Source organism: Miniopterus schreibersii (assembly GCF_964146895.1).
Source record: "Miniopterus schreibersii genome assembly, chromosome: 14".
Classification (NCBI taxonomy): domain Eukaryota; kingdom Metazoa; phylum Chordata; class Mammalia; order Chiroptera; family Miniopteridae; genus Miniopterus; species Miniopterus schreibersii.
This window is the reverse complement of record NC_138114.1, coordinates 53,524,853-53,548,567: the sequence shown is the minus strand read 5'-3', so window position 1 is coordinate 53,548,567 and position 23,715 is coordinate 53,524,853. Positions and strand designations below refer to the sequence as shown.

General features: G+C 50.0%; 1 protein-coding gene across 4 annotated transcripts in view; it reads left to right on the top strand.

The window, feature by feature from the left end:
• Positions 1-23,715, top strand: part of DOCK1 (dedicator of cytokinesis 1) — a 288,043-nt gene that overhangs the window by 43,922 nt on the left and 220,406 nt on the right. For 2 of the 4 annotated variants that reach the window (XM_081157827.1, XM_081157826.1), the window contains exons 6-16: positions 162-310; positions 4,275-4,410; positions 5,235-5,392; positions 6,523-6,604; positions 6,984-7,119; positions 9,408-9,480; positions 12,544-12,686; positions 17,586-17,711; positions 20,875-20,999; positions 22,022-22,120; positions 23,032-23,104. In XM_081157827.1, coding sequence (XP_081013953.1) covers positions 162-310; positions 4,275-4,410; positions 5,235-5,392; positions 6,523-6,604; positions 6,984-7,119; positions 9,408-9,480; positions 12,544-12,686; positions 17,586-17,711; positions 20,875-20,999; positions 22,022-22,120; positions 23,032-23,104 — 1,300 coding nt within the window. The remainder of the gene's footprint in view (positions 1-161; positions 311-4,274; positions 4,411-5,234; positions 5,393-6,522; positions 6,605-6,983; positions 7,120-9,407; positions 9,481-12,543; positions 12,687-17,585; positions 17,712-20,874; positions 21,000-22,021; positions 22,121-23,031; positions 23,105-23,715) is intronic. The other 2 variants (XM_081157829.1, XM_081157828.1) reach the window with 1 other exon arrangement.

Genomic DNA, 23,715 nt, shown 5'->3' with positions numbered 1-23,715 from the left:
CGTATGTGTTCCAGAATGTGTTAAAAGCATCTTTTACTTGCACGTACATTGCATTTTATCATGTAAAGTGTGTATCGCATGTGTATTTGAAAAAACACACACCCACAGTGCTCTTTTATACCCAAAGCCTTAACATGGGCTCCTCTGTCCCCTCCACGTAGCAAGACAACAGGGAGATGTTCCGAAGCGTGCGGCACATGATCTACGACCTGATCGAGTGGCGCTCGCAGATCCTTTCGGGGACTCTGCCTCAGGATGAGCTCAAGGAGCTAAAGAAGAAGGTCACTGCCAAAATCGACTACGGAAACAGGTTTGTTCGTTGGGAAGATGATTTCATGGGTAAACGATCCGATAGGGTGACATCGACAGAACCTCCAGAGACTAAAACCGTACTTTATCACTAAACCAAACTCCTAACCTCCAAACAGTGGCGTCGTTTTCATTTTCAAAAGGATGAGGCATTTCCTACGGTGTCCCGAAAATCAGGAGTTTTCTGAGTTCTAGTGGAACCCTGTTCTTTCAGGAAGCCAGGCTGGGGCAGCCTGCCCTTTTCACAACGGGCCCCCCACAGGGAACTTCCATGTTCTGTGCCCACGATGTGACTGAGTCCAGACGTGGGGGTGCTTTGTGCACCTCCTGATTTCTTTCTGTGGATTCCTAGGTTCTCAGAGCTGAAAGGGATGTCAAAGGTTACCTTTTAAACTTGTCACTGGGGTAAGGATGCCAGATTTGCAAACACCAATAGAGCCAGCTAAATCTGAATCTCAGATACACGACAAATAATTGTTTCTGTGTGAGTACGTCTGGGGCGCAGGTTCCCATCTCCAGCGAGCCTCCACCCAGCCCTGTTTGAATGCCTTCGGCAGCGGGGTGCTCACTCCCCTGCAGAGCTGCGTGGTCTACCTTAGCGAGTGTTTCTGACCTGGGACGGAAGTGAGCTGCTCCAGCCTAGTTTTGCCGAGTCTGGGTCTCTAACTGGACTGAGGCTGTGCCCTTTCCCACTGGGTGACTGCTTGGTTGTCCAGAGCTGCAGGGAGCCTTACAGATGATTTGGTGACATGGTTTCCACACGCTGGTGGGTATCACAATCGCTTGGAGAGCTTTGGAAATACAGACTCCTGGGGCCCACTTCTTATGATTCTGATTTCTGCTGCCTGGAACGCTGGCTGGAGATCTTAGATTTTAAAAATAGGATTGGGAGACTTCATGTTTCCTTCAACCCCCTCATTTTACACGTCAGGACCTACACTTAGAGACAAGGAGGGGTTTGTCCCCAGCCTTTCCGCTGAAGAGAGCTCTGGGTGAACTAAAGAAACTCTCTAAAAAATTCAGAATTAGAACATAGTTTTGTTTTCTGCTAATTTGTACTTTCAAGTGGGAACAGTTTCTAAAAGCCATACTATCAGTTAGAAGTAGTGTTTGGATTAGGAAGGCTGCAGGAGAAGGGTTTTGCTTTTGTTTCCCCCCCCCAGAAATTCATAGATTCTGGGTGTAGGGTATTTGATATTGTCGCAGTGAAACCCGTTTTAGGACCACCTGCCTAAAAACCAAACTTCTGGAGCTTTGATTCTATTTTCTATCAGAGTATTATATTTTGAACTTACATTCAGAAACCACCTGCTTAATGTGCCCGCGGTAAGCGACCAAAGTCCATTATGTCCTGGAACAATCTGGTTAAGAAAGGAAGTGTTTCCAAACTTAATTTACTACCGTGATAGGAAATACAGGCCTTAATAAGACAGCATTTTGCCCGAGGTACTCAAGTGTACTCCACAGTTTCTCTATAGCCCAGTGCTCTGCACATATCTTTCTAGGTCCTTCTTCAGAAAAAATAGTACAAAATAAAATCACAGTGTTGAGAAGTTACTTGATTAAAGTCGGGGACCATCTTTCTAGGAAAATGCACATACATAATACACTCCCAGTTTTGTGTGTAATTTCTTGGGCGTTCCACCCCCCTTTCCTCAACATAGAATTAGTCTCTGATGCATTAGATTCCCTTGCTCTGCTAAGAGGCACCTTTTTTTTTTAAGAGAAATACGTTTTTATTGATTTTTTTTTAGATAGGAAGAGAGGGAGGGATAGATAGAAACATTGATAAGAGAGAAACATCCGTCAGCTGCCTCCTGGGTGCCCCTACTGGGGATTGAGCCAGCAACCTGTTAATGTTCCCTCACTGGGAATGGAACCGGTGACCTCTTGGTGCATGGTTGACCCTCTACCAACTGAGCCACACCCGCAAGATGACCTTAATGGAAGCTCACTGTGGATCCGGAGCCTCTGAGCACTGATTGCTGAGACCAGCACAAAGAATGATTGGCATGAGGAAGCCCCACGGCAGGCCGCTTCCTGTGACCGTTGGCATGTGGCAGTTTGGAAGGAGCACGGGTTGTGCCGTGAGAGGCTTCTGGCTCAGAATCCAGAGTCCGCGCTCTCCTAGACATTTCTCTAGCTTAAGTCTCCTCCTCGGTGAAGCGTGCCTGGCCCTCTCTCTTGGCGGGACTGTGGTGAGAGGTACGTGGCAGGCTGTGTACCGCAGGTGGGCCCGTGGCCTGGGTCTCTGCTCCTCAGGGACAGCTTTATTAACCAGGACCTTCTGGCTGGTTCTAAAGCCAGGAGCTTTGTAGCCCCGCCCACACCAGACCGATCCCCTCCCCGCCCTCATTAGCATGGGCTCCACCCACACTAACTGACCGCGCCCACGCCAGCACCCGCTGCTCAGGGCCATCCATGTTCAGGGCTGGGACATGCAGTGATACTTGGCAAACATGTTGCGAAGACAATTAATGAGAGCTTACAAGGCTTTTTAAAAAAATACATCTTTCTGCTCCTGAGCACTGCAGTCATTGCGATGACAGGCTGTTTCCACGCAGGGCCAGAGGCCTCTCACTATTGGCTGAAAAGCCTGTTTGCTCTCGTGCTGCTGACAGGCCCCGCTGTCCCTGTTCACCATCAGTGAATTTGTTTAATTGATACTAAAAGGAAAATTGAAGTTTTTGTGATTGCCTTCCAAGTGGTGCAGAGTGGTCCAGCGTAACTGTCAAGACAGAACCCGCCTGTCACGTCATCAGTGATGCCATGGCGTTAAGCTGTGCGACCCTCAGCGAAGCCAGAGATTAGTTTGTTCTGATGGAGTCTTTATTGCAAGTCTGTTTGCCTCTCAAACTTTTACCTTTTAAGACATTCTCTAATTGAAACTTATCTTTTTTTTTTATATATATCTTTATTGATTTCAGAGAGAGGAAAGGAGAGGGAGAGAGAGAGATAGAAACATCAGTGATGAGAGAGTCATTGATGGGCTGCCTCCTGCATGCCCCCGACAGGGGATCGAGCCCGCAACCCGGGCATGTGCCCTGACTGGGAATCGAACCCCGATCGCCTGGATCCTAAGTCGACGCTCAACCGCTGAGCCACATCCGGCCGGGCAAAATTTATCTTTCTTTAAACAGACTTTCCTGTGTTGTATGGTTAAAAAAATTAAAATATTCTGCTTCTATCGACTTGTTAATGGCAGGCAGGAAATCCGAAAGGCAAAGTGTAAGGCATCTGTGGCTTAGATCCTCACGCCTTATTAAAAAGCACAGGGCCACACCAACATGGCACAACTCTCGATTTCTTTCTTTATATAATCACCTTTTTTTTGTTTCTTAAATAAAAACTGTGGTTAAAAAATTTGGGAAAATGGAGAGAATGTTGCCAAAAAATATTTCCAGCTATAGATGGGTAGCTTTGTTGGCCAGATGCTGCTCATGTTTTAAGTTAGCAATTATATTTAACCATCTGGCCAGAAAGTTGCTTAGCGTTATTGTGGATAACTTCCTTATGTTTGGTGTTGAAATACAGTAGAAAAACGTTATTGAAAAATCTTCTGATGGGCTAATTTAGGAATTAGAACTGACTCTAGGTAGAAGGAAAGCTGTGGGGTAGAACCTACCGGGATATATATGGCATGTGTGTGCCTTAAGCTATTTGTACTGTTCACATAGTAATTTAATAACATACGTCTCACTTGGACTTTATAGATCTGTAACATTTGTCACTGTGAGGAAAGTCACTGTTGCATTGGAAGCTTTTGTTACTTATTTTTTTAATTCCAAGGGGAAACGCTTTCAGATAAAGGAAATGACCTTGCAGAATTATGTCCCCTGAATATTTGTGTGTGACCCCGACTTCCTATGATGTTTTTCTCTGCTCAGTGGCTGGGACTGAAGTTGTGTTAGAAAATGCTAGGCCCTTGGTTTTGTGCCTGAAATTCTGAATTCATGTCCTTCTAGAATTCTCGATTTGGACTTGGTGGTGAGAGACGAAGACGGGAACATCTTGGATCCAGAACTAACCAGCACGATCAGTCTCTTTAGAGCTCATGAAGTGGCCTCTAAACAGGTGGAGGAAAGGTTGCAGGAAGAAAAGGCAAGTCCAGCTCTCTGATATGCCATTTGCACCTGGGCGCATGCTCCCAGTCCTAGTAAAACATCAGGGAAGCCAGGATTTGCACGAAAAAGGCACAGCTACACAGCGTGTTTCAAACAGGGGCGAACCCTGTGGGACCCGCTGCCAGAACAGGCTGCTGACGACCTGAAGGGATTTGGTCCCGTGGGGGGTGCGGGGGCTGTTAGGAGGCAGGATCTTAATGACACTGACTCCTAGTCTTATCTCATGGGAAACGTCACTGGATTCTGCACATCTTTGCTGTGGTAGGGGTGACATATTTTAAGCTCGCTGAGAGCAGGGAACACATGTCTTACTGATCTTTTGCATCTTCCGTAGCCTTTCATGGTATCTTCTGTAGGGTAGATATTCAGAAATCGACGAACTGATTGTCACCCACGAGCACTGAGCATAGGCTGTGTGCCAGGTGCCGAGGACACCGTGACGAGGAAGGCAGAGATGTCCCCGTAGGGTTTAGTCTCATGGGAGAACCAATAGGACACAGACGGCTACCTAGGTGTCCCATTCTGACTCATCGGGGGGACCCTGAACACTGTGTCTCTGAAGAGACTCCTCAGTCCGCAGGGGACGGGTTTGAAGCCATTGCCCAGGGCCTTGTTATTTTAAGTCACTAGCTGCTTGCTTGTCTTGAGGACTTGAAGTAGGGGCAGAAAGTGACTCCGTGAGTGGCTTTGCTGCGTTGTGCCAGCTGGTGACGCATGGCTTTCTATCCTGGAGGGAGTAAACCGGCAGGGGCTGGCGATGAGCGTTGCTGATGCCAACTTTCTATTCTGCTCCTTGTACAGTCTCAAAAGCAGAACATAGACATCAACAGACAAGCAAAATTCGCCGCCACCCCTTCTCTGGCCTTGTTCGTCAACCTCAAAAACGTGGTCTGTAAAATTGGGGAAGATGCCGAGGTACTCATGTCTCTCTATGACCCCGTGGAGTCCAAGTTCATCAGGTCAGTGATGTTCCCATGTTAGGACAGTGGCCTCAGAGCCTTGGCAGAGTCTCGCTCCTGCGGAGAGCCGGGGGTGGGGGGGTGGGGGCCGCCCGCTGGCCAGAATCCCCACCCGCCCCCAAGCAGCGGACCTGGGTGCTCTTTCTGGACAGTGTGAGGGCAGGTGGCCCAGGCTCTGGGCCAGGGTTGGCTTTCTCCTGTACCTGGGTAGTTTTGATGTGGAGTTTTAGTCTTGTGAAGTTTTAAGGACCTACCCACGAAAGCTTGATGTAATGCTTTGTCTCCTCTGTTCGTAGGATTGTATTTATCCAGATTCCCCCAAATATCACCCTTCACTTAGTCTTGCCTGTGTGAACTTTTGTTCTCCGTGAATGTCACTGCTGGACCTTCGACCTAATATTATTTCTCCAACAAAAGTGACTGGGAGACACTGTCTAGACTGGGTCCTGCCCCGTGAAGGCTCTCAGTTAATAGTTATTGAATAAAATAACATCTATAAATCCTGTCTGCCACTCCTGTCCTTCCTGATGATCTCGCTTTTGTCCCTCAGTATGACTGTCCTGTTTGTCCAGATGGAAACATGATGGTCTGGGTTATGTGTGTGTGTAAATTCCAGGATCTTCAGTTGTATTACTCAGAATTTAAAACGCGAGTATGTGCCAGAAAACAGAACAAAGGGGTGAATTTCCCTCGCTTCTGATAAGGACTTAGGATTCTGTAGTATTTTTAGGTCATATTTGGCTTTCGGGCTCTGAAAAGCGCAGTATTTGTTTTATACCATGAATGAGAGAATGGTGAATTTTAGACTATTGTCATTCTCAGTGAACAAATATGCTTTAAAGATAATGAATGTTGAAATGCATTTTCAGTTACTTCCATCGTAATTATAACCCTAGACACCCAAAACGGGACCCTCTGCGGGATTCTGTTCGGGCCTCGCGTGCCCCCCGCGTGGGCGGCTGCTCGCCTTTTCCGTTAATGGAGGAGCAGCTGGGTTGGGCGTCGCTGATGTTTCTGAGCTCCGGTCGTTGCCTGCGTCGTGGGCTTCGTGGTATTAGTGAGAAGTCAACGTGGTGGTGCGTTTGGCGCCCCGTTGTCATTGGAAAACTAACTTGCCCCTCTCTTCCCAGTGAGAACTACCTGGTTCGCTGGTCAAGCTCCGGATTGCCTAAGGACATAGACAGATTACACAACTTGCGAGCTGTTTTCACTGTAAGTGCATCCAAAGCCGCTGAGCCGCATCGCTCAGCTTTCTGATGACTGTTTTCAGTGACCGCCCTCTGACCTCTCACCGTGCTGGCGCCTGGGTTCTCGGGGTGCCTGTCATACGCGATCATTTAATAATAATAGCGCCTTTCCCAGAAGCCCTCTGGGCCTCTAGCTTCCCTTCGTTTCCCCAGAACAAAGATCTACTATGTTGCCACGAACAGTATCTCTCAAGCTTGTATCATAAGCACACTTAACGTTAATTGACTATTGTTTCCAGTTCCTTTTGGTCCTGAGTCTCTGTGCCTCTTTCTACTGTCTGTTTCCATTGAACCTGCCCTGGTGATGGGGCTCCCAAATAATGTATGGAAATGAATATTTCTAGGACCTCGGGAGCAAAGACCTGAAAAGAGAGAAAATCAGCTTCGTCTGCCAGATCGTGCGCGTGGGTCGCATGGAGCTGAGGGACAACAACACGCGGAAGCTGACGTCGGGCCTGCGGCGGCCTTTCGGCGTGGCCGGTAACCCATGTCTCCTTGTCCTTGTGGTCTCAAGGTCATCACCTTCACCCTCAGCAGAGCTGCTGCTGAATATTGGATTGGTCAGCTTTTCTGTGGGAGAAAAAAAATACCTGACAGCTTCTCTCCTCTGGGTAGTTTGAAGTCCCGGCGCTCGGGTGTCAGTCGCGCACTTGGTTTTAAAGCGGCCGCCTCTCCTGGGGGACTCTGACCTGCACTCTCAGCCTGGAGGGAAGCCAGGCATTGGAGGCTGTCAGGCTTTCTGGACTTGGCGATTGATTGATTGATTGATTTAGGAGTGCATTTGCAGCGAGCGGTCAACAACCAGGGGGAGGACACCGTTTTCTCAGCGTAGGGGCTGTTTGGTCTCCATGTTTGTGCTGTTTTGTTTTGTTTGGTGGCAGCCCAGAGGAAGGGAGAAATTAGCTCTCCCTGTTGGGGAAGCTGAACGTGCCCCCTGGAGGTTCTGAGTAGTCGGCCCCTTTCAGTATCCCTCACTTTTCACCGTCGTGGGAAGGGATGGTCTCTGTGGAGTTTCACTGTCCTGTCCTCTGGAAGCTTCTTTACCTGGACTCTCAGGAAACTTGGGGCTTAGCTTGGTTTTGTTGTTTAGTTTTTAACTCCTTTTAAACAGACTTAATTTTTAGAACACTTTTAGGTTCATAGCAAAATTCAGCAGAAAGTACGGAGACTTCAGAACGTCTCCCCCTAGCCCCTGCTCCCACACGCAGAGCCTCCCTCCCTGTCGACAGGCCTCCCCCCACCCCCGCCAATGGTACGTTTATAACGACCTGTGAGCCCACATGGACGTGTCCCCCTCACCCAGAGTCCAGGGCTCGCTCTTGGTGGTGTCCGTCCTGTGGGTTTTGATAAATATATAATGACTTATAGTCACTACTTTAGTATCATACAGAGTTTTTGTTGCTCTAAAAGTCTCCTGTGCTCTGCCTGGATTCTTCTGGAAAAACATATCCAATCATTTAAATGCGGGGTTTACGACTTCATAAAGATTCAGTGATAAGAGCGACGTAGGCATTGTGAGAAAGAAGCATATACATCCTTTTACTCCCATGTACCAGCCAGGTTCTGGCGTGGGCTCTGCCACTGGGCCCCCCATTTGGGAGTGAAATTTTGAGGGTGAGGCTGCCTCTCCAAGGTCCCTGTGAGTACGAGCTTAGGAAATTCATTCACGTTTTCATTCTTTGTTTCTTGAATACGCATTTGAACGTTGCACCTCTGTTTTTCAGAACCTATAGTACCTTTTATGTGTAATCTGATATCATGGTTGAAATACCTGTAATTTGTCAGCATTCCTATTTCTCTGTCCCGCCTCTAAGGTAGTTTTAAGGAAATATTCTATCTTTACCTCTGATGTATTGGGCTTCCCTGAAGTGACCAGAGAAATCGTTGACAGTGTGTGTACGTGGGCCTCTTTCCCACACAGATGCTGTACATTCTTTGGTTGCTAGGGTACCAGTGAAGTGATGACTTCCTGTGACTGCAGATTTCTCAGAGCCCTGGTGACACCCTCGACCAGGGGCTGCCAGCTCTCCTCTCCTTTTGCTTAAAGGGGGAATCTCCTCAGTGTGTGCGATGAAAAAGATGTATATCTTGATTGGCGCGGTGTTTCCATGGATGTATGCATTCTTCCAAATTCACTGAATGCTATTATAATCTGTGCATTTCATTTAAATTTTTATAAAGAAGTCAGTTCAAAGCACCCTTTCCTAGCAGAAGTCTTCCCTGAGCCCCACTTTTCCTTGTGCCCCATAACTCTATGAATCCTTGCATCCCAGGACTTAACCCCTCCACACATACACGACTATTGAATTTATTATTTGCCTACCTCTCCAGACTCTACTGAGCCTGACTTAAGAGCTTTATTTCCCTAGTGCCTGGTGCCTACTCCTATAGCCACCTGTGGCAGGGCAGCCACACCTCAGCTCAGATCCTCACCACGCCTGCCACGTTTTTGGTGCTCGCTCTTCTAGAACATTTCGTCACACACAGTTCTCCTGGAAGGCGCAGCTCCAGTGGGCCAGTTGGATCACGGCAGAGGAATGTATTACAAGGAGCTCTGCCATTCGAGCCCCGCCTCCATTTGGCCAGTGTTTTCAGAGAACGTAAATTTGTCTTTCAAACAGGGAAATACTTTACTTGAGTCTAAGGAAATTTTGCCATGCGGTTCATGCCGTTGTTTGTCAGAAGGCATTCTGAGGTTCCTTTGTTTGTTTGCTTTCTCTGATTATAGCATTTAAGCAAAACAATCTCTGTTCTTTTCTTGTCCCCAGTGATGGATGTCACAGATATAATAAATGGAAAAGTAGACGATGAAGATAAACAGCATTTCATTCCCTTTCAGCCGTAAGTATGGAGCAATCACAGTACTTAACCAATGTCCTATAGAAAACGTGCGCTTGTAATAGTTATTTTCATAATTAAGTGTATCGATTCAGCACAAATAAGGACTCGTTATTTAAAAATAACAAAAAATTGTTCACTCCCTGTGGTAGCGCATGGAATTTTTGCAGCCAGAAAACAGTCCTGGGTTAAAGTTTGATCTTGCAGGGAGAATATTTTACCTGTGATCCCAAATCGCCTAATCGCGCAGGACACGCGGAATGACGGTCCTGCTCCGAGCGTGAATGTTTCCGCACGTAACTGATTTTTATTCTTGCAGCGATTCACATTTTCAAAATACAGTACTTTCGAATTCATCACAGGAGGTTGCTGTTTTTAAAACAGCCAGCCAAACGACACTGTGATGAATGTTTTTGTAAAGCGAGAACTAATACCTCCCAGCCAGTGCTCAGGCTGCTGATCTCTGTCGCGGTGGCTGCCCGGAGTGGCCGGCATCCGCGCTCACCCTCTGAAGGGTTTGCTGGCTCAGGCACGGAGTCTGCAGAGAGGTGCGGGAAGCTTGGGAGGCCCTCGGAGGACAGTCGTTAGACTGATTCTCTGACTTGAAGGGAGACGCTGTGGAAAAGGCTGGGAGACAGGTGTTATTTCCCTGGAGATTAAAGCAAGAGGCTACCCAGATAGTGGTGTGAGGCCGCTCCAAGGGCACTGCCGCGCCTCAGGCAGGCGGAGAGAGAGGAGGGGTCCCTAAGAGCGGGCTAGGCCGCTGGTAAGAGACAGCTTCCTCCTGGGGGGCGCCGCCTTGGAAGAGGGATGACAGGGCGAGCAGGAAGGACCTGTCGCCGCGCCCGCCTGTGTTCTGCCTTTGCTGCTCATTTCTGGTTTGGCTTTAGTGGTTTCAGACTCCAAACAGATTTCACTTTAGAAATGTTACGTTGTGTTCAGGTGTTGGCGGCAGGGGTTTGGAGGCTGGTGGGTGGCTGAAGGCGCCCCATCCCGGGCAGGAGTGGGGTGGGCAGGAGATGTGGGGTGCGTGGCCCTCTGCACCACGAACCCTTGCATGACAGACCGGCCCACTCGGCCAGGGACTGACCACTTCTAGGTGAGACGAGAAGGGTCCCCTGGAGGCCGGTGGTCCGGTCAGCACCCTGAAGCCTGGCTCAGGAGACAGTTTTGCAGTCTCGTGGACACGAGACCACAGGAAACCTGCATTGTCAGCTGGAAGTGCCGGCCCAGGGTGTGTGTCTCCCCGCACCCCTGGAGGTGACGGCCATGTGGCTTCAATGCTCTGGGTTTATTTTTCTTTGATACGGGAACCACCAGCCACCTGGGTCCACTTCAATGAATGAAAATTAAGTAAAATGAAGTATTTAGCTCCTCAGTCACACTCGTCGCATTTAAAGTGGTCAGTACCACATGAGGCTGTGGCTACCATGTGGGTCAGCTCAGCTAGGGGACGTTTCCATCATCACAGATGGAAATCTGTTGGGTGGAGCTGCCTCAGAATCACACCGGTGAATATGTTATAAAGGAAACAGCTCTGCAGACTCTGGACGTTTCCTCGGTAAACGGGGAACATCGTTTTTGAACACAGGCAGATATTGAGGTAAAATATACAATACACATTTATAAAATCACATTAAGCTGCTTCCTTCCCCCCGGGAGGCATAACTTAGCCCCACTGTCTTCCGAGGCTACCGTGTAAGAGACCTCAGAGTGTCCCGAGGCGCAGACCTGGCCCTGAGTTGGTTACCCCACTGCCCGCTGTGTGTCTTCTGGGAACAGTCAAGGACAGAAAAATGTGGGTTATTGTTTGAAAGTTAGGGGGAGTCTTAGTTTTAGATGCGCTGATCTGCATTTCACTGGGGCGTGTTATGAGCTACTCGAGCTGGTGTATCTCCACCGTCTTTTTTTTTGTCTTTTAGCAAAACATCCACTTTAAAAAATAGTATTGCATGTTCAACTCTTCCTGTAATTTGTAAGTCCTTGCTCCATTAAAGGAAGGCTAATAATATACAGATTAACATTTGTGGTGGTAGCAACAAAACAGCAGCCTGACTTTAATAGCACAATAAGCGATGAAACCAGTTCTTTGGGAAATGCATGCTAATGAAACCGTTTTTTGCTCCATTAAAACTGATTTATTGTGTTGCAGGGTAAGTTTTAGGGAAGGGAAGCACAGTGTACATGTCTCTCTCTCTCTGTTTTCTAACTCAGTGAAGTAAATTAAAACGGTCCTCAGCTCTCCTGAGTAATGGGGGCTCGGGTGATGAATAACACTTGTCTTTGGTTCTAGAAATGATGTTAAACGTTATATACACGGCGTGTTTCCTCGCTCGCTGCATATTGCCCTTTGCTGTGCCGCACGGCATTTCTCTCAGCGCACGTTGCCTCGTTTGTATTTATCATCTCAGTTCTAGTGCAGCTTCTATGAAAATATCCTGATTCTTGAACCCTGAAAACGCTGACGATCACACTCACGATCGTGTCACAATTACAGTTGCCAGAGAAGGTAGTTGGATTCTCCAAGACTATGCCCTTTTTTTCACATTTAAGTATTTTAGGCTACATTGAGTACATAGCCTTTTGGAGCACAGCGGTTACCACCCAACCTTCCTAAAAAATTAGATTAAAAAAAAAAAATCTTGATTTTGCTTTTTCCCTTCAAACAACCTGCCCTGCCCCTGACCTCTGCTATGGTTCAGAATTATTGAAGCTGAGGACATGTCTGTCAGCATCCCTGGGATGAAGTGCCGCCCAGCCACATGCTTTCAGATTAGTTCCCCTTTTTTATTGTCTAGTAGAAAGGAGTGTAGGTCTGGTGCCCGCTTATTGCCTGGGGATAGGGTCGACCTCGTTTGCTTTACTTTTCTCGTGTGGTTCAGCATTTTCCTGATCAATGCTCTTCCCTGTCTCTCTTGTCACCTATCCTGTCCTTTGTTGTGCGTTGACTCATGATGACTCTCTCGCACTCGGTGACGATGATCTCTTGTGTTCCCTTGTTACCGTGACCTCTGGGTCTCTGTGCCCCTTTGTCTCCTGTGGTCTTGGTCGTCCCGTGCCCTCCAGGCTCGCGTTGGACGACGCCATTCGACACAAGCCGCTGAACATGTCATCCCGTTTTTCACCCAGGGTGGCAGGGGAGAATGACTTCCTTCAGACTGTTATAAACAAAGTCATTGCTGCCAAAGAAGTCAACCACAAGGGCCAGGGTACGTATTCTGTTGTTTTGTTTCTATAAACGTCCACTTGCATGAGTTTGGGACAGTGCCATGTGCTTTGCATTTTAGTTTGATGATGATCATGATGGTGGTGATTATGATGATAAAGTTAATGATGAAGATTACGATGATGGTGATGATGGTGATGACAATGACGTGATGGTGATGGTGGTGATGGTGATGGTGATGGCTGGCGGTATGGTGATGATGGTGATGGTGGTAATGGTGATGGTGGTGGTGGTGATGGTGGTGGTGGTGATGGTGGTAATGGTGGTGATGGTGATGGTGGTGATGGTGGTGATGGTGATGGTGGTGATGGTGGTGGTGGTGATGGTGGTGGTGATGGTGGTGATGGTGATGGTGGTGATGGTGGTGGTGATTGTGGTGATGGTGATGGTGGTGATGGTGATGGTGGTGATGGTGATGGTGGTGGTGGTGGTGGTGATGGTGGTGATGATGGTGGTGATGGTGATGGTGGTGATGGTGATGGTGATGATGGTGATGATGGTGATGGTGATGATGGTGATGGTGATGATGGTGGTGGTGATGTTGGTAATGGTGGTGGTGATGGTGGTGATGGTGGTGGTGGTGATGGTGATGGTGATGGTGATGATGGTGATGATGGTGGTGGTGATGGTGGTGATGGTGGTGGTGATGGTGGTGATGGTGGTGATGGTGATGATAGTGATGATCGCGGTGGTGATGGTGGTGATGGGGTGGTGATGGCACCGTTGGGTAATGTGTGTACTTGTGTGCCTGATGTACAGTATGAAGGTTTTCTTCCTGATCACCTTTGTAAGCACTGCTGAGAGCCAACCTCCTTGATGTGAGGGGAAGACAGAGTGGGAAACAAATGTTTGGAAACCAGAGTCGATGAGACTGGAAGCAGCTCATGTGTGTGCCCCTCGGCCTCTTCCTGCCGCCTTCCTTAGTACTCGTTGTGAAGGCACTCGCATGACTTCCCAGGCGCGTACGGGGGCGTCTGCTGGCTGTTCTTTCACCTTGCTGTTCAGAGAAACATGAGGCAGTCAACATAACCCACCTCCCCACGTGCCCCTCTCGCAGTTTTCCTTGCTGGCGTTGCCCTCATCACTGACATATTGTTTTCTGAGAAACCCTGCCCGCCGCTGAGAAAGTGGCTTCATTGTGGGCTCACTCCCCTTCAGTTTTGTGATCGAGGGGGTTCTCTTCCACTCCCCAACTAACACTCATCATTTTTAATCCCACACTGACAAGTTTCCAGGCAGCTGACCTTCTGGTGGCAGAGGCAATGAATCAATCACCTCGGGCTGGTGACAGCTGGCACTTGTGCTGACTGGGAGCTCAGCCAGAAAACAACTGTTTACTGAGGCCCCACCTCCCGCCGAGGAGAAGTCACCTTCGGAGTCTGCCTACCCGAGGCTGCGTTTAGCCCCCGTGGGGAAATCCACTTCTCAGTCCCTGATTAGGTGTAGACTTTCCATAAACCCCCAGAGCTTGGGCAAATGTGCCTGTTTCATTGTCTAGTGACTGTTTCATTGTCTAGTGACTGTATCAGTGGACTTCTAAGGAACAGTGACCTGGATTCATTTCACTTTGTTCTGAAGGAGAGTCTGAATGGGGCCTGAAAACCCGTCCTCTGCCGTAGGAGGGACTTTTGACGCTCTTTGGGTGTGAACTACTCCTTCCTGGCAACTAGCAGCGAAACAAAAACCCCAACCCAAACGTGGTGAAATGTGGCCTGTCCAGACAGAAACATGTTAAGTTGACCCAGGACTTATCTTCTCACAGCCCTTTAATGGAAAACCACAGGGAGTCCAATGACACAGTGACAGCTGTTTCCGCAGGAGCCACTTTCAGGTTGGGGCATCGGGCCCCAGCCCCTGGCGCCCCTTGGGTTTCCTTGCTCTTGTAGAATCCTCAGAGTTTTGATGGCCTTTTATTGTTACAGTCACACAGGGAAAGGAAGAGTGGGGACAGGCCAGTAGGACATTTCTTAGAAACAGGACCCAGAGCCTGCTTCTGTCAGTCTCACCGGTACTATGGCCAAAATCTGACACCAGACGCCCATGAGCTGCTACCAGGCCCAGTTCATTGAACTCCGAGGGCAGGAGGGGTGTCTTCAGGTCACAGTGAGAGCTGGGACAGGAGAACAGTCACTGTTTTTTCCAGGGCAACCCCGGGCCTCTGAACCAAAGTGCCCCTGTGCCATGTAACCCACTCAGGTTGACCTAGACTTGGAGGTGAACATTCTCCCGGCCTCCTTCTGGGGCTATTTCAGTGTATTCCAGGTAGAGCTGGGAGGGCCGTGGCCCATGCACACAGCACAGAATTAGCTCCTGGGTTGCTGGGCTGCCCTGTGCAGCTCGGAGTTTTCGTCGGCGGTAACCCAGGCCTGCCTGGCGCTTGCCCCTCAGGTTTCCATGCGGAGCGCAGGCGGTGGGAGGGTAGGGGAGGGATCTTCATCGAGAACCACGAGTCTCCCACGCTCGTCTGTTCTCACGTGCCCCTGTCTGCTCTGAGCTCCTCTCTAGGCTTTGGCCTGTTTTAGGTTTACATCAACATGTTTACTTGTCCTAGTTGACAGCGTCTTTTATATTTAGTCCAAATCATTCTGAACCTTGACCCCAGAGGTGCTGGCTGATTTAAGTGGACAGAGAATCTCCAGACACCCCCAGACATCTGCTATTGTTTCAGATATAATGTATGCTATGTCCTTTTGTGTATTGTTTTTTTAATTCTTACCCAAGGATATGGTTTTATTGTTTTTAGAGAGGAAGGGAAAGAGAGAGAGAGAGACATCGATGTGAGAGAGGAACATCAATAGGTTGTCTCCTGTATGTGTCCTGACTGGCATTGAACCTACAACCTTTTTGTGTCCAGGGCAATGTATGCTAATTTCTTTTGTTTTTGGTAATTCTGGTTAAGTAAAAAATCAACCAAAAACGCACTTTTGAAAATTGGTCTCATTTTCTCCTGTGAGCAAAGTATTTTAAGCCCATTGTAATCAGGGAAGTTTAATCTCCGTGTTTACATTGTGTCTAACAGATTGAGGTGTGTCATTAAGTTACTAGTTTATGAACTGAGGTAGCCGAGCAAAGCTTTATCTGTGAGGAAGAAACAGTGTTGGGAAGACAAGGGTTTTAGGGTGCTGCTATTTAATGTTCTTTCCTCATCTCTGGCCTCGAACTCCTGTAATAATTTCCTCGCCACACCCCTGAAGTCTCTGAAGAATGTCTGTGAGTTAGACTGATTCTGCAGACATTCATTCCTCAGGAGTTTTGAGACTCACACGCCTAAGGTTTGGCTGCATCCTGGTGTCCCCAGCAGGGACCAGGCCCACGTCCACGGCAGTGAAAGCTGCCCTGCAGTCCTGTGAGTGCCCCTTCACTGGGTTTGCTCTGTTGCAGGACGGAGCCAGGGTTAGGTGTCCGTCCACGGAGGTCTGCTCACCTGTCCTGCAGGTGCAGAGCTGCCAGCAGCTGGTAGAAGTATGAGTTCGAGAAAGGGGCCTATCCCTGGGGTGAGAGGGCAGATGCAGGCAGGACATGTGGCCCGCTGAGGCAAGTGTGGCCGCATGGAGCTCCCGCTCGTCCTTTGCCAGCTGCCTTGTGCAGGGCACATCTGCAATGACACACATACCCCTGTTGGGGTTCCACCCCCGACATCTCTCTCTCTTTTCTTAAAGTATACTGTTCTCTCTCTTTAAAAATTGATTTAGAGAGGGAGGAAGGGAGAGGGAGGGAGGGAGAGAAACGTCAATATTAGAGAGAAACACCAGTTGGTTGCTTCCCACATGTACCGCGACTGGGGGATTGAACCCACAACCCAGCTAAGTGCCCTGACCAGAAATCAAGCCAGCGACCCTTTGGTGCATGGGACAATGCTCCAACTGCCAAGGCACACCTGCCAGGGCAAGGTGCCTGTATATTGTAGGTACTTGGCATCCCACATAGCTGAGTGACCAGGGAGCAAGCAGGCCAGGGCCCAAGAGTCTCAGGGACAGCGCCCCTGATGTGCCAGCTGACAGTGATAACTCCCTTCTGACCTGGGAGAGAGGCACCATCCTTGGAAACGGCCGGCAGAGTCAGGCTGCTGTCTCGGCTCCTGCCTTTGATCTTGAAGAGCGTCTGCTTTTGTCCCTTGTTTTGTTACCTCCCGTGATGGCTGCTCAGGAGTGTTTTCTACAAAATGCAATTCTTTAGCAGCTTTTCCAGGAGGGATGGCAGGGCCCACGCTCAGCTTGCTGGTGTGAGCGAGGCCTCCCTGTTCTCACCAGGGCGTGCTTTGCCTCTTGCTTAGAGGGTTTGAAAGTCTTTATTTTACCCATTGGGGGAAAGAGCCGAGTGTGGGCCAGAGCGTTTGTTCCTCCCGTGTTGTGACGTCGTGAAACAGGGACGGGTCTGGCCCGGCTGCAGCTGTCCCAGTCCTGTGGCCTCCCGCAGCCCAGTGCTCTGCTGCCCACCTTGTGGAGGGCTCGGGTGCTGCTTAGCAGTTTTAAACTTGTGGGTTTACCTCCCAAGCTGTCCTCTGCTGTCCTTGGGAGAATGTGAAGCCACAGCTTTTCAACCCACGCCCAGAAAAGCACTACCTTCTGGTTTAGCTTAAATGCATATCAGCTCAGAAGGGTCACTGGTCCTGGGCAGCTCTGGCGCACAACTGTTGTTACTGTGCACACCTGTCCGTGAGGCCCCTCCAGAGCTGGATTTGTGTCCCAGCTAATCAGACGCGGTAATTCCCCAGGCCCGCCGCCTTTCTCCTGGTTCCCTCTCTTTCTCATACACTGTCTTTTCTAAGGCGTTAGTTACATTGTGAATGAAAAGTTGCTTGTTCATTAAAGTTGATTTTGTAATGTCTTCTTTCAAAAATGGACAAGAGGAAATGTAACTCATGCATCCATTGTCTTTCTAGGTTTGTGGGTAACTCTGAAGTTGCTCCCTGGAGACATCCATCAGATTAGAAAGGAGTTTCCTCACTTAGTGGACAGGACCACAGCAGTGGCTCGGAAAACGGGATTCCCAGAGATCATCATGCCTGGTAAGACTGCTTCCTCCCGTGTTGCTGAGCGTGGTGTGGGTGTAGCTGGTGTTCAGGGACTTCACCTAGCTGGCCACAGAGTGCCACACAGTGACCTATGGGAGCCCAGCAAGTGGAGGGCTGAGTGTGGCAGGTGGCTGTGACCCCAGCGTGGTTTTGTCATTTCTGCAGGCAGGTGCTGCAGATCAGGCCAGGGGGAAGTGGGGGGGGGAGGGGAGGAGAGCGGGGCGGGGGGGGGACTTCTCTTGGTTATAGTAACTGGTAGGGCCCAATCATGGATTTTCAGCTTATTAAACCAATAGCAGAATTCCATGTTAAGATTAATCTCTTCTATTTATTTAATACTTTCCAGTTTTCAAATAACATTCATATTAATAGTCTGATTTGATTCTCATGAGATCTTGGGAAGCATATTAATATTTCTCCTTCATATCTGTGGGATCCTTTTTGGTTTGCAAATAATGCTCCTACTTATAGTCTAGGTAGATCCACCTGAGGATCCTGGAAACCGGCAAATTAGTGTTAGACTCATTCCCATCAAGATTCAGCTGCAGCCTAGAGTTACATGGCTAATGAGCAGTGGAAATGGAAATGGGGCTGAAGCCCCCCACATGTGACAGCTCCCCAAGGCCACCTTTTACAGGACTCGCTGTGCTTGCAGGGAGGGGGCATTCTTTGTGGCTGTCAGGTACAGCTTTGTTTAGCTTAGGGCACTTGGGGACGTACTCCTTCCACTCCCTTTGTCTTTCAGGGCTGTTGTGGGTCACAGTGTCCTTTGTCTGGTAAATCAATGAGAAAGATATCCAGAGTTGGCCAGACCGAGTTGCGGAGGCCCCAGTGTACAGGCAGGAAATGTGACATTCATGTTATGAAACTGTGGGACACTGACTGCTGGTAGGAGCCCAGCCTGGGCAGCAGGTCCATTTGGGCTTCTTAGTGGACACATTGTCTGCATGTGGATTCAAGATGCAAATTTATAGATTATGTCCTTGAACTTGGGTGGCCTTAGGGTTTCCCTCGTGTTCAAAGGAAGACCCGGGAAACTTCCAGTTCACACGGGTCATGTTTCCCTTGTAACTGAGACTTAAAAAGCAAGTCTGAACCTATAGAATCAGCTCATAATAGACTCATGGGAGGCCATGCAGCTGCCCACTGCTCCGCCAGGGTCTGTGGGCTCAGTTGGGAGTGGGGCTCCCATGGGGAAGGAGTCTAGCTTGAGTGAATCCTGTGCTCTCTGTGGCTCAGCAGTTGCTGACAGGCTGTGAGTACCTTGTCTTCCCCTGGGGGAGAGATGGCGGGGGGCCTTCACTGAGAGCCCAGGTCTTGAGCCGTGTGGTCCTGTGCATCTCACAGAGCAGTGCCTGTCCTCTGCTCGGGGGGAGAGCCTGCAGTGGCCCCCTGCAGGCTGTTCTGCTCTCTCCTGACCCACAGGACATCCCTGAAGCACATGGTGGGGAGCAGCTTGCCCTGAGCTGGGAAGGTGGCCTGAGGCTTGGATGAGGGGAAGCGAGGGCTTTCTGAGGCCACCCATGTCTCCTTCTAGGACCATCCTCCCCAAGATGATGCTCTGGAGCCGGGGAGGCATGTGCTGGGGGGCCCCTTTGTGAGCTCTTGTCTGTGGGGTTTACCTGCTAAAAGTGGGGTCTTCTCTGGGGTGACTCCACAGTGTGCACCTCCAGGCCAGCTGGAGCGGGGACCCTGGCGTTTAACCACTCCCAGCACGTGCTGGTTCTCTGGCTGAGGAGGCCTCTGTGGAGCTGTTGGCCCCCTTTGGGCTATTTTGTGCCTTGATAGACTTTCAGGCTGAGATCCCACGGACTCCCCTGCCTTACTGATGAGACTGTCAGCGGTGGGAGGCTAAGTGGGTGGGAGGCCAGGGACTTGTCCCGGGTCGCACAGCTCAGTGGTGGCAGATCCTGGACCCGCGGGCTCGCCTCCGGACCTGCCCTTGTCATTCTTAATGACTCTCGGGGTCAGGGAAGCGTTGTGGCTGCTTCCTTCCCCAGCAGCTGCTGTGGCTGTGGCAGCGACCCACGGGGATCCTTATAATAATGACTTTTAAATGGAAGCTTAATTTACTAGTTGGATACATTAAAAGCAGAATAGAGCAGTAAACAAACAAAAAACCCCAAAACAAGGAAGCGAGGAGATGTCCTTTCTTAAGGAATCTTTGTTCTCTGCCCAGAGCAGGCTGTTGGCTGCTCTGGACGAAACTGCTCCTCGTGTCTCCAGTGGGGCAGCAGGGGGGCAGCCGCGGGAGGGACCAGCTGGTGGCAGAGGTGCAGCCCTGGGTGCGCAGCTTCCTCTCCATCACGCCGCTAACGAAGCTGGCTGAGTGTTCCCAGTCGGGCGGTTATCAGGGGCTCCCTGCGTTCTCAATGGAAAGAATGTCTTAAGCTCGTTAGTTGCTTTTTTTTTTTTTTGCACAATTTAAGTCCCATCTCACTTTCAAATGCACAGGTCTGTATTGTATGTCAACCATACTTTAATTTAAAAACACAGATGCACTGGCCTGTTTTGTTCTTCTGCTCTCCGGGGTCCTCGTGCAGGCTCCCGACAGCTGCCCGCCAACAGGAGAGGAGATCCACGCAGAACATGTCTCTCCTGACCCATCCCTAGTCCCTGGTCCCAGGCGGCTCAGATCACGGGCTTGTGGCTTGAATTCTTAGTCAGCTTTTTGTTCAGCTCCTTAGTAAAATGCACGAGAGGCCAGCGTTACCCGTTTCCTCAGTGTTCCAGTTGACGTTACGATATTCACTGGCTACTGAGACTCCGGTGACCAGAGCCGGTGTCCTGATGGGGTGGTGATGTGAGTCGCAGTGAGCCATGGACACTGGAGAGGGGTTGGGTCCTTGCAGACCCGCCCACAGCATTGGGTCCGCTCGGGGCGTGGGCGCCCAGAGGTGTCCGAGCTCCTCTCCCCGGTGGATAATGAGGGGCTTGGAGGTGTCTCCTCTTCCTCGCGAGTCTTACGAGGATGATGAAAGCTGCCCTTGTCCTACCTCTGTCCACTGGGACTGTTTTGTAGGAAGTGTTTTCTAACCCTCTGTTGCAGTATTTATAACGCTCTGCTGGGGGAGGTAACGTGCAGGACGGCTTTGCAAAATTCCCGGTTACGCAATGAATAATGGGTTGGTTCTAAAGGTATGGTTTTTCCCCCCAGGTGATGTTCGGAACGATATCTATGTAACATTAGTTCAAGGAGACTTTGATAAAGGAAGCAAGACCACCGCAAAGAACGTAGAGGTTACAGTGTCTGTTTACGACGAAGACGGCAAGCGACTGGAGGTATTCATTGTTGCCAAGTGTAGCCCGGGGCGTCTGAGTGTTACTTCCCAGGCCTTCACCTCTGCTCTGCTGCAGGCGGGAGGGACCTGCTCCTGGCTCCGGGGCAGGGCCTTTGCTCTTTTTTCCGCTCTCCCGCTTGTCTAGAGGTTGGTTTCCGTGGGTCCTGCCTGGCAGCTGGCCTGTCCCAGAAGTTCAGATGCCCTTGTTAGCTCCATCTGAGACATGAGGGAACCGAGGCCCAGGGAAATCAATCAACTTGTTCAGGCTCAGAGTGCTAGCGAGAGGTGGAACTCGGGGTTCACCTTGGACTTCAGACCTTGTGTTCTACTGGGTGGTGGTTACCAAGACCTCTTCCCGAGTGGTCACAGCAGCCTGCAGGACTTGGTGTCCTGGGCTGTGCTCAGAGGCTGTGGCCTCCTCTGATGACCGGAGGCTGAGCCAAAGCAGGTGTCTCTGCCACTGTCACTCTTGCTCTGTGGACCATGGCTGAGGCTCAGCTCTGCCAGGAGGTGGGGGCACGTCCTTTCTCTCTGGGTGGCTCTGTTCACTGTCCCTCTGGGCAGTGCTGGCCTTTGCCACTTGGGCTCACCCGGTATTGCTCCCATAGTAGTCGAGGAACCAGTATTCACGGCTGAGAATGGACGGGAGGGAGTGTTACCACCTCCTAAATTTTGTCTGTAGCCCTTTATTTGGGACCTACTAAGTGAATCAGGCAACTTCCTGCAGACCCTACTGTTGACGCCATCACGGGTGAGGGTGAGACGCTTGGAGGACAGCACATCCCCACGTGGCATGGCTGTCAAGCTCTTACATGTCTGGGAGGGGGTTTGGTGCCGGCTGCTGGCATCAGAAAGATGTATCCCTCCATCGCTGGGGGCCCGTTCCATTTGCGGTGGGGTTTTTGGCATTCCTAGAGTGCTCTCTAGCTCATCTCATGGAGGTGGGCGGTGGGGGGATGTATACGAGGTCAAGGAGTCAAGCTCTGCGAGATCTGATGAGACCTCCTTTTATTTCTCTTAAAGTGTGTGATTTTCCCGGGTGCCGGCGATGAAGCAATTTCAGAGTACAAGTCCGTGATCTACTACCAGGTCAAGCAGCCGCGCTGGTTTGAGACTGTGAAGGTAACATTGACATGGTCACTTTATCTTCTGGGGTTCATGATGAAATGCTCACCTGTGGCCTTGGGGAGTGCCCACCTCCCACCCTACCTGGGGGCCACCCGCTCCTCAAGGGGCATCCTGAGTGGCACAGAACTTCCAGCAAAGTCCCTCCAGGTTGCTAAGGAACCATGCTGGCATTTCTTGGAATACATTTACTCTCATTTCCTTTTGGACATAAAAATAAGACTTTCATGGAGACAAGTGACAGAGTCTTTTAAAGACAGCTACTATTTGACTCTTCTGGGTCTGTTTAATGTGTGAAATGCTGTCTTTACACCAAATGGGCAAAAAAGAGAGATGACTCTATATAGAGGGTATTGCAGTGGGGACGGGTTCTGTCCCCCGGCGTTGCCCCACGTCTCACAGTGCACCGTGGCCCGCACACCACTGGGTAGTGAAACCAGGCCAGCGGTTGGCTGCGGATACAGGTGTCAGATATGAGAATTAGGACATTCTTTGCTGAGAGGCAGCAGGCATTCGGTCTTTTCTCTTTCACTGTAAGTCACAACCAGAAAACTTTCATCCTGCCTCGGCGGGCAGGTCCCCGCCACTGCGAGGGAATCCAGAGGCCTCCGGCAGGGCTAATGAAGAGAATGGCAGTTTTTAAACATAGAATCTCACAGTGAGGATCAGAGCGCTTAGAAAACCTCGGGCCATCTCACAGAGTTGGCTCGGCATCCTTGACAATATTGTCTTGTTTAGATTTTCAAAAGACATTTGCCTTTGGGAAAACCACACGGGGGATTAGGTATTCCTCCACTGTGGCGCAGAGAGGTGGGCAGCTGTGCAGGGCTGCTGCCCTGGGATAGCACCAGATGTCACCAGAGGAGATGTCACCAGAGGTGCCTAAACTTCCCTTTTCAATTCTCCAGGTGGCCATTCCCATCGAGGACGTCAACCGCAGTCACCTACGCTTCACCTTCCGCCACCGATCCTCGCAGGACTGTGAGTAATCACATTCTTATGCCACGTTTGTCAGCGGAAAACTGGGGCAAAGACTCAGTAGGCCGCCCTTGTTCTAGATTGTTCTGGATAGTTCTGGAACTTGGTTCCCGAAGCACAGGGAGGTCTTGGCTCTTCAGCTCACGTCTTTGGAAATGTTATCTACTCCTTCATTGAGCCCATCCCCGGAGATCTTTTCTTCTCAAATTTTTCTGATGAGGTGCTGCTACTTGCTGGCCTTTTGACTTTCTCTCTTCCATTCGGACTTGTAAGGCTGTTCCACCCATCAGAAAATCACTGAGGTAGAGGGAGATTTCAAACCTTGGCTCTTACTGCTCTGGCTGTTGGCCTTGCACACCTGGAGGCCTTTCAGGGAGGCCCCTGGGTGTCTGGAGCATGGGCGGAGCTTCTCTCATGGGAGATGTTGGGGCAGCTTGGACTCGGGGGCCAAGACTTTGGGAGGAAAGACTGGTGTTTAAATCATTCACCTTCCAAAAGAATTTGTTACCGATGACCACAGTTCACTGCACTCCTCCTGTGCTCCTGGCACAGCGTTTTACTCTGTCGCATGGTTAATCCTCGCAGCAATCCCATGTGGCATCCATGTGATCAAG